Below are 16,865 nucleotides of genomic sequence, written 5' to 3'. Positions count from 1 at the left end.
CAGAGTAGCTTCCCTTTGATAAAGGGCAGTTACTCTTACAGTCTGACTGATAATTTGCCCCTAAGTCGGTCACTGACAAAGTTGAAAAAAACACATCTGTAGGCAGTTGTCTTTATACCTATATGGGAGTAAAGCCACTGTCTAAAAGACAAGTTTCAGTTGGAACTACATTGATGCTTGTCCGACTGACTAATTACTGACCTTGTGACATGTTGCATTATGGTTCTCTAAATATAATGTTTATTCCCAGTAGAGGATATTCACCATCCCAAAACACAAACTGTTAAATTCTATTCGGGAAATAATGTGGCCTGCGTGGATAATGTCGACATGCCAGACACGTTAGTCATGGGGCATGTCACGGCCACCCTAATGTCTAAACATCATCTCGTAGCACACTGTTAGCAGTAAAAGAGTCAGTGGTGAGATAGATGCGCCTATATAATGGACAGAGTATAAATGCTCATGCAGACGTGTGCCTGACATATATCCGCCCTTCGGTAGAGTTGTCTCCTCTTGCTCGTCAAAACCGGAAGTGAAAGAGCTGACACATTAGCAGTCAGAAGGAGGACATGAAATAGATTTTCATTCAAACCCCGGGATCAAAGACAAGTCTTTTCCCTATCGGTTCACCGGTAGTCGTGGGGTTTCATGATCTGATAAAATGTCCGACTTCAAAGTAACATATCTAAAAAACACAATGAAAAGGGTGGGAAACTGAAGGAGACACACTCGCTCACACCCACCCTTGATAAAGTCGGAGGATCATCGCAAGCACTGCTGCGTTGTGATGTTCCATGTGTCCTTGTATAATGTGTTCTTCAAACAGGTCACCTTAATAAATCAACTTGATTTGCTCACTGTGCCATCATTGCAGGGACGTTTTTATACTCACTTGTGTTTGTGTTCAACACATTATTCTAAACTTTTTTGAGTTTTTCTTTCTATCCTAGCCTACACGAAGGAGATTCTGAGCGGCGTGGCCGGGGGCATCCTGCTGGTGGGTTCCTTGGTCGGCTACCTCATATACCGGTACGTTATAGCCTCATATACCGGTACGTTATTTATATACGTTATATTATTTCTTTACTTTTAGTACATACCTTTTAAGGATGTTGATAAAATGTACAAGCTTTTAATATATTTACCCAAATTGTAATGATGACGACCCCCCGAACAGAATCCGAACTCGGATATGTCGAACAAGTCCATTTTACTAACAGAAGGGTAAAATTTGGTATTTCCCGCATATTCTCACAATCCTCATGTCGATCATCTGTACCTTTTCTCCCGACACCGATTGTCATATCTCTCCCATCTGTGGACACAATCGTTTGGCCTGCCCGTTTATCTGCGTAGTCCAGCACCATCTATGGAGAACAAGTTATGAGAGACTTCCCTCTCAAAAATAACGTCATCCAATATATGGCGTCATCAAGTTGCGAGCTCTTATTCGAATCTCAAGAAATGACGTCATGATAGAACAATGTTTCATCGTGAAATAAACCAAGCTTCGTTTTTCATTGTTCCTTGCAATTTATCACATATATTTATCTTATATAGCCTCATATACCTGCAAGTTACAGTCTCATATACCGGTAGGTTATACCCTCATATACAAGTAGATTTACAGCTTCACATGCGATAAGTGACAGCGTAATGGACATAAATCAGCCTCATCTCTACAAGGAGCGGATCAATCGGGTATTTGAGTGCTATAAATCAAAGCTTGATATACCATGTCGGATTTAGCGAAAAGCCGGTTATAACGAAGCTGACGTTAATACCCAGGCAGGACCTGCGACCAACCTTATTGTCCATTCTAATCACGAACAAGCGCTATAACATAACCTGTATGGGGGCTATATTCTCCTTTTTACTCTGTGAAACGTTTCACCTGAATACAGACCTTATGTCTGTCCCCGGATACATCCCATTGTCGTAGTTTTATAATGTTTTATAGTCATATTTTCTAAATATCGCCTTTCCCATGTAATCGCGTCTATACAGGCCTGAAGATCTCGTGTTGAACGGTGTTGCAAGTTCTTCGCAATTATAAAGGCCTAATTATCTCTAGCGCATATGGATCTAAGGCTATTTTGATCATAAAGGCCTCTTAAATTTTACAGGCATGAAGGCATGTGTGAAAATTGATCGTGTCATTATTCGCATAAAACATGAACATTGAACTGACGTTCTTGCCTCTCGCCATCCAGTATCCTTGTATGGCAGCTTAAACTCTTAACAGAAGCCCCAACACTATCAGGATCATGTTATCCCTGCTTTGCAAGTTGAAGAAAATGAAAATGATGTAGAGTTGATCCCATGGGGCCATCACTTTCATCTGAAGACGGAGTGCATCACTAGTGAGAGCATTAGGGATGTTAGCTGGGCCATTGAACAGGTTAATGGGATTCATTGGCAGCACTTGTCTTAACCCTCTGGAGTAAACAGTTCACCTCGTTCACTTATCACACGTGAAGGGAAACACGCAGGGCTATCCCAGACGCTTGTTTGTCATACATGTATATAAAATATAAAACAAGTGTCTATATTGTCATAACATAACCCGCTGCAATTAGAAGGTCAAACAAGTGTCTTTATTGTCATAACATAACCCGCTGCAATTAGAAGGTCAAACAAGTGTCTATGTTGTCATAACATAACCCGCTGCAATTAGAAGATCAAACAAGTTTCTGTATTGTCATAACAGATACCGCTGCAATTAGAAGGTCAAACAAGTGTCTATATTGTCATAACATAACCCGCTGCAATTAGAAGGTCAAACAAGTGTCTATATTGTCATAACATAACCCGCTGCAATTAGAAGATCAAACAAGTGTCTATATTGTCATAACATAACCCGCTGAAATTAGAAGGTCAAACAAGTGTCTATATTGTCATAACATAACCCGCTGCAATTAGAAGATCAAACAAGTGTCTATATTGTCATAACATAACCCGCTGCAATTAGAAGGTCAAACAAGTGTCTATATTGTCATAACATAACCCGCTGCAATTAGAAGATCAAACAAGTGTCTATATTGTCATAACATAACCCGCTGCAATTAGGTCAAACAAGTGTCTATATTGTCATAACATAACCCGCTGCAATTAGAAGGTCAAACAAGTGTCTATATTGTCATAACATAACCCGCTGCAATTAGAAGGTCAAACAAGTGTCTATATTGTCATTACATATACCGCTGCAATTTGAAGGTCAAACAAGTGTCTATATTGTCATTACATATACCGAATGTTACTCCAAAGAGTGGAAACTATCAGTTAACTATGATAAAACACATATTGTCATTTTCAGAAGAGGGGGTCAGGTGTCATTGAATGAAAGATGGGTTTTTATGGTAAATGTGTTAATGTTCGGAGCCATTATGCATATCTTGGTGTAATGTTTACCCATACAAGGAACTTCAAGAAAAGTGTCTCGGTCTTAACATCACGTGCAAAGAAGGCCTTAATCAATGTAATGTCTGTTTCGCAGAAAGTAGATTTTACACCGAATATATTTTCTAAATTATATGATGCCCAAATTCAACCAATTCTGTTATGTGGATCAGAAGTATGGTGATTTCAGCGATACGATTGTCTTGAAAAGCTACATCTTTTAGCCTGTAAAAAATTCTTATCCGTTGGTCCATCAAAACCCAATTGACAGATACCCGTTATATATCAACTCCCAAATTAGATGCTTGAAATACAGGTTTAATATTCTTTGAATGTTTGAACGCCGACTTTACAGAACGTTTAAGAGTTTTATTCAACCAGAAAAATACTTCTGTACATTAACATCAAGAACCCTTCGACGTCCATTTATTCAATTTAGGCTTTGATTGTTAGATCTAATGATAAATGAAGGAAGAAAAATGTCCACTAAAAAGTCGAATATGCTGTGCCCATTCTGTCATTCAGCTATAGAAAAAAAAATTCATTTCACTTTTGTCTGTCCTTATTATTGTGACCTAAGAAGAAAGTTAATACCAGAACGCTATCTGTCAAATTATCCTGTACCTGCTATTATTTCTCTTCTTTCTTCAAATGATGAGGCTATATATCTTAAAAATGCAATTTCCCTCAGAGACAAATTGTTAAACATGAGTATATATCCAAATATGTAACCTACTTATTTGTGACTCTTTTGTATATGGGCCGGAGGCCTTACATGCAATAAATATCTTTGACTTTGACTTTGACAAGTGTCTGTATTGTCATAACATAACCCGCTGCAATTAGAAGGTCAAACAAGTGTCTATATTGTCATAACATAACCCGCTGCAATTAGAAGGTCAAACAAGTGTCTATATTGTCATAACATAACCCGCTGCAATTAGAAGGTCAAACAAGTGTCTATATTGTCATTACATATACCGCTGCAATTAGAAGGTCAAACAAGTGTCTATATTGTCATTACATATACCGAATGTTACTCCAAAGAGTGGAAACTATCAGTTAACTATGATAAAACACATATTGTCATTTTCAGAAGAGGGGGTCAGGTGTCATTGAATGAAAGATGGGTTTTTATGGTAAATGTGTTAATGTTCGGAGCCATTATGCATATCTTGATGTAATGTTTACCCATACAAGGAACTTCAAGAAAAGTGTCTCGGTCTTAACATCACGTGCAAAGAAGGCCTTAATCAATGTAATGTCTGTTTCGCAGAAAGTAGATTTTACACCGAATATATTTTCTAAATTATATGATGCCCAAATTCAACCAATTCTGTTATGTGGATCAGAAGTATGGTGATTTCAGCGATACGATTGTCTTGAAAAGCTACATCTTTTAGCCTGTAAAAAATTCTTATCCGTTGGTCCATCAAAACCCAATTGACAGATACCCGTTATATATCAACTCCCAAATTAGATGCTTGAAATACAGGTTTAATATTCTTTGAATGTTTGAACGCCGACTTTACAGAACGTTTAAGAGTTTTATTCAACCAGAAAAATACTTCTGTACATTAACATCAAGAACCCTTCGACGTCCATTTATTCAATTTAGGCTTTGATTGTTAGATCTAATGATAAATGAAGGAAGAAAAATGTCCACTGAAAAGTCGAATATGCTGTGCCCATTCTGTCATTCAGCTATAGGAAAAAAAATTCATTTCACTTTTGTCTGTCCTTATTATTGTGACCTAAGAAGAAAGTTAATACCAGAACGCTATCTGTCAAATTATCCTGCACCTGCTATTATTTCTCTTCTTTCTTCAAATGATGAGGCTATAAATCTTAAAAATGCAATTTCCCTCAGAGACAAATTGTTAAACATGAGTATATATCCAAATATGTAACCTACTCATTTGTGACTCTTTTGTATATGGGCCGGAGGCCTTACATGCAATAAATATCTTTGACTTTGACTTTGACAAGTGTCTGTATTGTCATAACATAACCCGCTGCAATTAGAAGGTCAAACAAGTGTCTATATTGTCATAACATAACCCGCTGCAATTAGAAGGTCAAACAAGTGTCTATATTGTCATAACATAACCCGCTGCAATTAGAAGGTCAAACAAGTGTCTTTATTGTCATAACAGATACCGCTGCAATTTGAAGGTCAAACAAGTGTCTTGGTGCGACAGGGGAAATAATGCCCTCTCTCTACTTTATTTCAGAAAACTTAAATGATTTATATTTATAAAGATGGAAACACCTTTTGCAAATATCCATATGTGTCTTCAGTAACTGGTCCTATGAACAAGAACTGGCCAGTCTGCTGTGGAAGATCGACTTCAAGGATCTACAGTTTGGGGACAACATGTACCAGCCCCATGGGGGTCAGCGGAGCAAGGTGAGGGGTCTTTACACCACACCGCTACACAGACAGACACCTTCGGCCTCGTTAATGATCCGCCATGTCCGCTACCGGCAGATTACGCCCTTTGCAAGAATTAAAAGATGTCACGTGTGTGTGTCAAGTCAGTGGTACTTCAACTTCTGTTACTTTTATTGAATGAGATTTGCTCTTTCTCAGGGCGATGTCATATCCCTTATGTCTCTGGTGCAATGCGATAGTTTTGTATCTGATATCTTCTTTCCCTATTATGACACATTCGTCCCTCTATCTCTCTCTCTCTCTCTAGCTCCCCGTTTCCCTAAATTGTCCCTGTCTGATCATCACACGTGTCCCTTTATCTTTGTGCAATGACACATACGTCACTCTCTCTCTCCTCTCTCTCTCTCCCTCTCTCTCTCTCTCTCTCTCTCTCTCTCTCTCTCGCTCTCTCTCTCTCTCTCTCTCTCTCTCTCTCCCTCTCTCTCTAGCTCCCCGTTTCCCTAAATTGTCCCTGTCTCTGATCATCACACATGTGTCCCTTTATCTTTGTGCAATGACACATACGTCTCTCTCTCTCTCTCTCCCTCTCTCTCTCCTCTCTCTCCCTCTCCTCTCTCTCTCTCTCCCTCTCTCTCTCTCTCTCTCTCTCCTTCTCTCTGTGCAATGACATATACGTCTCTATCTTTCAGTGCAACCCCTTATGTAAGAGCGGCAGTCAAATATCTCTGACGTCGCAGGCCGACTTCGACACTCGGCAGCTATTTACGCACGTCGGCTCATATCGTGGCACCATCGTCGCCATTAGGAAGATCAACAAAAAACACGTGGAGTTAACAAGGAATATACGGAAGGAATTAAAAATTGTGAGTTAAATGGTGTGTGGTGCGAGAGCGTGCCACCTCAGGCGAGGGTCGACTGCAGCGGAGTAATGTATCGTTACTGTCGCGTTAAACTACCCCTGTCAGCCCCAGTGACAGCGGCTGATGTGGTGACACCATCAACTTGCCTGTAGCATCTCCTCTCTCAACAGTGCTGTGGAGGCAGGGGGTGGTGCGGCCGGTGACATCGAGACTTGTCAACGCTTGGGGGAACTGTCACACAATATGTCATGTCCCGCCATTGTGCTCCCCTAGCCTAGATTTAGCTCCAATACACAGACAGCGATTGGCGATTGACTAGAGATGTTAGCTTATCACTGACCCTCCAGAGGTTTAAGAAACATATCTGTATGCAGAGTAATCTGGGAAACATTTCGGAATCCTGACACTTTAAGATTTATCACAAAATGACAGCGGGAGAGAGGCTGGCCACTGGCAGTTGAGACCCACCGCTGACTACACCAGTTGATTGGCCAGTGAAATGTTGATTGGGCAAGGACACTGATGAAGTTGTCATCCTATGTTTTAATCTCCTTTATAGATTCGCGAGCTGCGGCACGACAACATGAACCCCTTCATCGGGGCCTGCATTGACTCCCCCAACATCCTCGTCATCACGGCGTATTGCGCCCGGGGGAGTTTACAAGTGAGTCCCACAAGCCACAAGTGTCTCCGTGCCTCCGTTCATATTCTCCAAGCCTTGTATTCCACGTTTTTGATGTTATCAATTACATCGATTCACAATTCCTTAAATATTGAACCAGTCCCAACATTGCCACCGGGTGAATGTAGAGAAATCCAGCTCATATCAGTTGAACAAGTAGCTGATGCACCGACTGCTTTTTATTTCGCTAGATTTCAAGTTATACGTCGGTTAAAGTGAGCAGAAATCCGTTTCAGTAGTTTTTATGTAGAAACACCATTTGGTTTACTGCCGGGTTCGACCACAATAATCTATACTGCGAGTGCTCTCCCGGCGGGGGAGGAGACACCCGGTGAGGGAGGAGACACCTGGTGTCTTGCAAACGGCGGTTCTCTCATGAATCTATTTATTCCTGAAGACCGATGGTAAACAGAACGTGTTTATCACGTGTTATCAAAAGTGAGAAACGATGTGTAAATTAGAGGAAAACGGTATTGCTAAACGAACTGATACATTGGTATATTTTATAATGAAAGATATGAACTAGGTGGTAGCTTGATGAAGCATAACATTGCCTCTTTTAAGTCTGGGGGCAGTGCTCCCGTTACTTTGAATCTCAGACTATGATTATGACCGTTTATCCCGTGTCCGCGACGTTTACCAAGACGTTTTCCCCCTCCCACATTCATCTAGCTGAAATACTGCTCAACACGATTTTAAACACTAGTCGCTCACACACCCAATCAATCGTTATTGCATTCATTGTGGCTGTTTCAGGACATCCTGGAGAATGACGACATGCAGCTAGACGCCATGTTAATAGCCTCCCTCGCATTTGATGTTGTCAGGGTGAGTATCTCCTCCATTCACTCCTTTCTGGTCTCGTCAGGGTGAATATCTCCTCCATTTAATCCTACTTGGTTGGTAAGGTGGAATATCTCCTCCATTTATTCCTTCTTGGTTCGTCAGGGTGAATATCTCCTCCATTTATTCCTTCCAGGTTCGTAAGGGGGAATATCTCCTCCCTTTATTCCTTCCTGGTTCGTAAGGGTGAATATCCCCTGCATTTATTCCTTCCAGGTTCGTAAGGTGGAATATCTCCTCCATTTTTTCCTTCTTGCTTCGTCAGGATGAATATCCCCTGCATTTATTCCTTCCAGGTTCGTAAGGTGGAATATCTCCTCCATATATTCCTTCTTGGTTCGTCAGGGTGAATATCCCCTCCATTTATTCCTTCTTGCTTCGTCAGGGTGAATATCCCCTGCATTTATTCCTTCCTGGTCCGTAAGGGTGAGTGTGTCCTCCACTCAATCCTACTTGGTGTCGTCAGAGGGGAGTATCTCATGTTGTGCTATATGACTCTAGGCACAACAACCAATTAGCAGATGCCAGCACTTGATAAAAAGTCACATTTTACCTCTCAACTCTATCAATCTTAACTCCACATCTCCTCACACTACACACATCGCACGTCAATGTCTTCACATACTACTCCTCTACTCCACAACTCCACACACCAATCCTCCATGTCTTCACACACTACTCTTCCACAACTCCACACACCACACCTCCACACACTACTCCTCCACGCCTACACGACACCACACACCACTCCTCCACATCTCCTCGCACCACTCTTCCACAGCTCCACACACCACTCTTTCACAACTCCACACACTACTCCTCACAACTCCACAACTCCGCTCTTCCAGAGCTCCACACACCACTCTTCCACAACTCCACACACTACTCCTTAAAAACTCCACACCTCCTCTCTTCCACAGCTCCACACACCACTCTTCCGCCACTCCACACACTACTCCTCCACAGCTCCACACACCACTCTTCCACAGCTCCACACACCACTCTTCCGCCACTCCACTCTTCGACAGTAAATTCCACATCTCCACACCACATCAGACAGATGAAATATATGCGACATTTGTGTATGACTGAATTCTTTATACAAACATTGGCATGGGCCCATTTCTCCTTCCTGTGTCATCTTCAAGGCTAGGACGTGGACAACGTCACTCGTTAATGGGTAGGGCCGATGGGCTATCATGGCGATGTGACGTTAATGCTGCACTTGTGCATCTCGGGGAGAGTGGGTCAACTTTAATGTCAGTTATCAATGCTGGCTTTGTCACATTGCCACCTTGTGCTAGACGATGCCTGCCAACGTGGCCGTGCCCATGTCAAGATAAAGACAGGAGACACTTAGAGGCACACTGTATACTTGTGTCACACATGTGGGAGGTTACATAACAGTATAACATCTCCTGATAATATCATCTCGTACACAGCATGATAACATCCCCTGATAATATCATCTCGTACACAGCATGATAACATCCCCTGATGATATCATTTCGTACACAGCATGATAACATCCCCTGATGATATCATTTCGTACACAGCATGATAACATCCCCTGATGATATCATTTCGTACACAGCATGATAACATCTCCTGATAATATCATCTCGTACACAGCATGATAACATCCCCTGATGATATCATTTCGTACACAACATGATTACATCCCCTGATAATATCATCTGATATAGCATAATAATATCCCTTGATAATATCACCTGGTACACAGCATGATAACATCCCCTGATAATATCACTTCGTACATAGCATGACAACATCCCCTGATAATATCATTTCGTACACAGCATGATAACATCCCCTGATGATATCATTTCGTACACAACATGATTACATCCCCTGATAATATCATCAGATATAGCATAATAATATCCCTTGATAATATCACCTGGTACACAGCATGATAACATCCCCTGATAATTTCACTTCGTACATAGCATGATAACATCCCCTGATAATATCATTTCGTACACAGCATTATAACATCCCCTGATAATATCATTTCGTACACAGCATGATAACATCCCCTGATAATTTCACTTCGTACATAGCATGATAACATCCCCTGATAATATCATTTCGTACACAGCATTATAACATCCCCTGATAATATCATTTCGTACACAGCATGATAACATCCCCTGATAATATCATCTCGTACACAGAATGATAACATCCCCTGATAATATCATTTCGTACACAGAATGATAACATCCCCTGATAAAATCGACTGGTATATAGCATGACAACATCCCCTGATAATACCATCTCGTACACAGCATGACAACATCCCCTGATAATATCATTTTGTACACAGCATGATAACGTCCCCTGATAATATCATCTCGTACACAGAATGATAATATCCCCTGATAATATCATCTCGTACACATAATGATAATATCCCCTGATAATATCATTTCGTACACAGCATGATAACGTCCCCTGATAATATCATTTCGTACACAGAATGATAACATCCCCTGATAAAATCGACTGGTATATAGCATGACAACATCCCCTGATAATATCATCTCGTACACATCATGACAACATCCCCTGATAATATCATTTTGTACATAGCATGATAACATCCCCTGATAATATCATCTGATATAGCATGACAACATCCCCTGATAATATCATTTCGTACACAGAATGATAACATCCCCTGATAAAATCGACTGGTATATAGCATGACAACATCCCCTGATAATATCATCTCGTACACAGCATGACAACATTTCCTGATAATATCATTTTGTACACAGCATGATAACGTCCCCTGATAATATCATCTCGTACACAGAATGATAATATCCCCTGATAATATCATCTCGTACACATAATGATAATATCCCCTGATAATATCATTTCGTACACAGCATGATAACGTCCCCTGATAATATCATTTCGTACACAGAATGATAACATCACCTGATAAAATCGACTGGTATATAGCATGACAACATCCCCTGATAATATCATCTCGTACACAGCATGACAACATCCCCTGATAATATCATTTTGTACATAGCATGATAACATCCCCTGATAATATCATCTGATATAGCATGATAACATCCCTTGATAATATCACCTGGCACACAGCATGATAACATCTCATGTAATGTTTAGCAAGATTACTGCAGTATCTGAAAATGAAGAGAGCATCTGGGCTCCATTTTATTATATTTTTATTAACATCATTTAACAACTGTTTTGTTTCTGGAAGATATGTTCATTTCAACAACTGGTACATAGCATGTGATAACATCAACCCTTACATAGCATATGCTAACTCACTGACACGTGTCCAGTATTCCCCCTCCTATCGACCTGACTGACACATGTCCTTTATTCCCCTTTCTATCGACCTGACAGACACGTGTCCTGTATTCCCCTTTCTATCGACCTGACTGACACGGGTCCTGTATTCCCCTTTCTATCGACCTGACTGACACGTGTCCAGTATTCCCCTTCCTATCGACCTGACTGGCACGTGTCCAGTATCCCCCCTTCTATCGACCTGACTGACACGTGTCCAGTATTCCTCCTTCTATCGAACTGACTGACACGTGTCCAGTATTCCCCCTCCTATCGACCTGACAGACACGTGTCCTGTATCCCCCTTCTATCGCCCTGACTGGCACGTGTCCTGTATCCCCCTTCTATCGCCCTGATTGACACGTGTCCTGTATCCTCTTCTATCGCCCTGACTGACACGTGTCCTGTATTCCCCTTCTATCGACCTAACTGACACTGTTCTGTATCCCACTTCTAACGACCTGACTGACACGTGTCCAGTATTCCCCCTTCTAACGAACTGACTGACACTGTTCTGTATCCCCTGTCTAACGACCTGCCTGAAACGTATAAAATATTAGGTTTTGTTTTGATGAATTCTGTTGGTAAACAGAAGTCGTACATGTAATATTATTAGCGGTTTGCAAAACTTTTTTACGCAACGCACGTGCAATACGTGCTCGGGCTTGGATACTGATTGTCACTTGTCGTCTGATGAATGAAGGAAGTGGGAAGTTTAGAGGTTGTCTTTGGATATTGAGAGAACACTACAATTTTGGCGACGAGGATGGGATTCTACATTTGTGGTACCAAGAAGACCAATCTGTAAGTTGGTGACGAACATTCGCTCTGTGTAATGGGACTGATAGCGTTTGTTGTAGTGTGCGCTGTGCTGTTCAAAATGGCGTCCTCGTCATATGGTCGAATGGAGGAATTTTCAGTGTCTGAAAATGCATACTGGATTGAGTACACTCGAAGACTTAATCAGTATTTCATTTCTAACGATGTTGAAGATGCCGTGTAGCGGAAACTAATGATATTGCTTACCGTAGTAGGTAAGGAAACCACTCTCTCATGAGAGTTTCTCCGGCAAAACCCGCTGACATGCCATATGCAGAATTGGTGGATGTCGTTAAAAGCCATGTGAATTCCAAACCATTTGTCATCGCTAAAAGATTCAAGTTTTATGAGCGAAAAAAACCTCTCTGGTGAATCAGTAAGTGCATTTATGGCTGAACTTCGCAAACTGGGTGAACATTGCGATTTTGGTGGATTTCTTATGATGCAATGAGAGACATGTTTGTGTGTGAACTCGCTTCAGCAGCTATGCAGCGTAGACTGTTTGCTGAGAAAGATTTGATGGAAATATCTTTGAGTATGGAAGCTGCGAATAAGTGAATGTACTAGTGAAGTCTGATAAGAACCGGAAGTATTCAGACAAGCAAGCTGGACCGATGTCACGGGATAACCGTGAATGTTGGCGCTGTGGAAAGGAAAAATACAACAGTGACAATTGCTTTTACATGAAAAACTTGTGTCATATCTGTCATAAGCAAGGACACATAAGCAGGAGGTGTCATGAAAAGCCACAGGAGAAGAAGGCCCATACATCAGGGATATTCCGCTGAAAACCGCCAACTTGCCTTACCTGGGGACTTACACTGTAGAAAGGTTACCTGTTTGGGGAGAAATACAGGTGGATGTTAACTATAATGAAAAGTCTATCAATTTACCTGTATATGCTGTGACCGGAAGTGGATCGGCGCTCCTAGGCAGATATTGGCTATCTCCGATACAGCTTGACTGGTATTCCATTGGCAGAGTCAATACGAGTTGACGAGTTGACGAGTGCGAGTTGACAATTCCCAGAAGGACTTTGAACAGTTGTTATCAAAGTATTCAGCCCTATTTGATGGCAGTTTGGGAACTGTGAAGGGTGTCAAGCTTCATCTGTCTGTAAAACCCGGAGCAAACCCAAAGTTCTACAAAAAAAGAACTGTTCCATATGCACTACAGGATAAGGTAGCTGAGGAATTGGATAGACTAGAGAAGACTGGGGTCATTGAGAAAGTGGAATACTCTGAATGGGCTGCTCCTATTGTACCGACACTCAAACCTTCAGTTGCTGTTAGGATATGAGGGGATTATATGCTGACAGAGAACAGAGACTTGGAGGTGTCTCAGTATCCTTTGCCTGTGCTTCTACAATTCAAAGAAGAGTGTCTCCGAAAGTGGATGTTGGGAGGCGTTTCGAAGTCGGTGACCCAGTTCTGGTGAGGGGCTACTGGGGTCGTACCAAAGAATGGCTCCAGGGGGTTGAACAAAAAGCCTTAGGTCCTGTGACTTACAATGTTCAGGTAGAGAACTTTGAGTGGAAGTGCCATTTTGATCAGCTAATAACTATGCCAGGAACGCCTGATCTATCAGTAACATCCACTAAAGAGGACATAACAATCCCTGATATGTCTGGGGTAGAGAAGACTCAAGTTGCAAGTACAAAGGAGTCATTTCCTTGGGATGTCGGGAAGGAGAGTGTTCCACCTGTGACAAGGTCTCCAGAGACTGAAATTGAACCTGTGACAGAAACACCGACTCGAAGATATTCGGTCAGGGAGAGGAAGAAACTGATTGAACTGTAAGTGTCACAATAACGCTGCTGGGATCCTAAATACAGGGGGTCACAGACCTTGTAACATGTCCTGCATTCCCCCTTCTATCGACCTGACTGACACGTGTTCTGTATCCCCCTTCTATCGACCTGACTGGCACGTGTCCTGTATCCCCCTTCTATCGCCCTGACTGACACGTGTCCTGTATCCCCTTCTATCGCCCTGACTGACACGTGTCCGGTATCCCCTTCTATCGCCCTGACTGACACGTGTCCTGTATTCCCCTTCTATTGCCCTGACTGATACGTGTCCTGTATTCCCCTTCTATCGACCTGACCGACACGTTTCTTGCATTCCCTCTTCATACACGTGTTATGTTTGTGGCAGGGCATGATCTACCTGCACGACAGTGAGATGAAGAGTCACGGCAAGCTCAAATCGTCCAACTGTGTGGTTGACAGTCGCTGGGTGCTGAAGATCACAGACTTCGGTCTGCACGAGTTTGTCTCTGGGGCTGAGGACGACATGGGCGACTACGCCTTCTACAGGAGTAAGTACAACAGGAGATTAGTTGTTTGTTTGTTTGTGTGTTGTTTTTTTGTTTTACGCCGCACTCTGCAATATTCCACCTATATGACGGCGGTCCGTAAATAATCGAGTCTAGACCAGGCAATCCAGTGATTGACATCATGAGCATCGATCACCGGAATTGGGATACGATGACATGCATCAACCAAATCAGCGAGCCTGACAACCCGATACCGTTAGTCGCCTCTTGCGACAAGCCTGGGGCGATGTAACTGATTATAACTGATCTGTGGGCCCTCTAAGGCATTGTGAGACAAGCAGTTGACACAGATGTGCGCTTAATCATGTTTACAATGTCAGAAACAATTATAAAAAGAACAACTGCATTTTTTGTCAGATTTATCCATGTAATTTTGTAAACGTTTTGTCGTCTTGCTCTGTGAAAACACGCATAGTGTGATGCACACATCCTGGTTTGATGTTAAACCCAGTACGGTGTTAAAAGTTAAGGACTAAGGCAGACGGGTGATTATCAGCTGAGGTATCCCATTATAATAAAAATGGAAACTGCGTCTCTATCATTCATCATCCCCTTCTCTGTTCCTAAAGTTATTGACAGTTCAATTCCTCGGCCATTACATTTCCACTATTTCAAAGCCAGAGACACATGTGGGCTCACATCCCAGGCAAGCTGAGACTATTACGTAACTACAATCGCTATAAATGTTTATTGATTTTTCTGCAAATACGAAAATGCAACAGCACACACCAGTGAAAGGTTTGTACTATATTAGTAAAATTGATTACAGTTCTGTATAACAGTATCATATAGCCAGCTATAAATTACTGTGCAATGAAGACACCGCCAACGGATATAGCACATGTTACCACAACTGTCAAAGAACAGACACTGCAAGCGGATCATACCAGGACGCATGCGTATGATGGCTTGGGCTGTTAACAGGACGTCTCAGCACGTGCTTTTCTTGTCTAAAGATTCAAAGATCGCAGAATTGAGGGACGAGAGGAGAGGATAACTTATTCATTGTCGGGGCGGTCGGGTAGCCTAGTGGTTAAAGCGTTCGCTCGTCACGCCGAAGACCCGGGTTCGATTCCCGACATGGGTACAATGTGTGAAGCCCATTTGTGGTGTCTCCCGCCGTGATATTGCTGGAATATTGCTAAAAGCGGCGTAAAACCATACTCACTCACTTTTCATTGTCATATCATATTCAACTTTACCACTTTAAAAATGGAAATTGCAAAACTTTAAAAACACAAGTTCAAACTAAATCAGTGCGATAGCCGATGAAAAGAACACCACAGAAATGCCACAAATGACACCGGTAAAACGCGAACGTGCCCTGAGATGGAAGGAACCCATGCCCACATGCCCAACGTTTGGTTGCTGCAGTGTTGCTGTAACTAACCTGATGCAACATTACAGACAGACAACAGAAAGGCCAAGAACAGGCAGAATCAGGGTACCTACGCCCAATGAAGACCGGTACTTGCGCATTTCTGGAATCAATTCCTGACAGTGACATCATCAGCGACGAATGTCTTTGTTAGGGCTTACATACCTTATACAGAACAGTTATTGACAGCGCAACATCGTCGTCCAAGACCGAGATGGACCCAGACTGTACGTCTTTGGCAGAGGGTCGTCTTTACTGATGAAAGCCGGTTCTGTCCGTTCAGAGTTGATGGGAGACGGCACTATCGCCGAAGGGGAGAACGAACGGCGGCATGTTGCATTCAGGATGTCGTGCCGTATGGTGGAGGGTGTGTTGTGGTGTGGGGAGGCATTTGTGGGTAGGAGAGAACACAACCGGTTATCTTTATATATTGTCCTACCATGTCTACAACAGCTGCCTCGTGGTGTCCTTTATCAGCATGACAGCGCGAGACCCCGTACAGCCCGCATTGTACAGAACTTCCTTGCAACGTGTTGCCGTGGCCCTTAGAACACTTCTGGAATTTCATGGATAGTCGTGTTTGACAACCGACACGAACTGATCTAGGCCCTTCAAGAGAGTTTTTGCGTGTCTTGTAGTATGGGGTGGTCATACACGCTATTAATGTGACGTGTCATTTAACTTGAGGGCGTTTTTAGTTTGTGCCCTTTGTCCATTGCTATGGAAGCTTGTTTTTGCTACCCCACCTCAATTCGGCTTACTGTCATGATAATATCGGATGCTGTGTGG

The 16,865-nt window shown here is 42.2% G+C and overlaps 1 protein-coding gene across 3 annotated transcripts in view; it reads left to right on the top strand.

Annotated features, from left to right (window-relative positions):
- LOC124150448 (speract receptor-like) overlaps positions 1-16,865 on the top strand; it is a 149,486-nt gene that overhangs the window by 103,823 nt on the left and 28,798 nt on the right. For all 3 annotated transcript variants that reach the window (XR_007222519.1, XM_048400798.1, XM_048400797.1), the window contains 6 exons: positions 954-1,032; positions 5,704-5,812; positions 6,487-6,660; positions 7,217-7,321; positions 8,096-8,167; positions 14,518-14,680. Coding sequence is in view for 2 of the 3 variants with exons in the window: in XM_048400798.1 (XP_048256755.1) it covers positions 954-1,032; positions 5,704-5,812; positions 6,487-6,660; positions 7,217-7,321; positions 8,096-8,167; positions 14,518-14,680 (702 nt within the window). In the remaining variant the exon portion in view is untranslated. The remainder of the gene's footprint in view (positions 1-953; positions 1,033-5,703; positions 5,813-6,486; positions 6,661-7,216; positions 7,322-8,095; positions 8,168-14,517; positions 14,681-16,865) is intronic.

The sequence above is a fragment of the Haliotis rufescens genome, unplaced genomic scaffold (genome assembly GCF_023055435.1).
Source record: "Haliotis rufescens isolate VD_foot unplaced genomic scaffold, xgHalRufe1.0.p SCAF_20, whole genome shotgun sequence".
NCBI classification, from domain to species: domain Eukaryota; kingdom Metazoa; phylum Mollusca; class Gastropoda; order Lepetellida; family Haliotidae; genus Haliotis; species Haliotis rufescens.
This window is presented reverse-complemented; position numbering and strand designations above follow the sequence as displayed.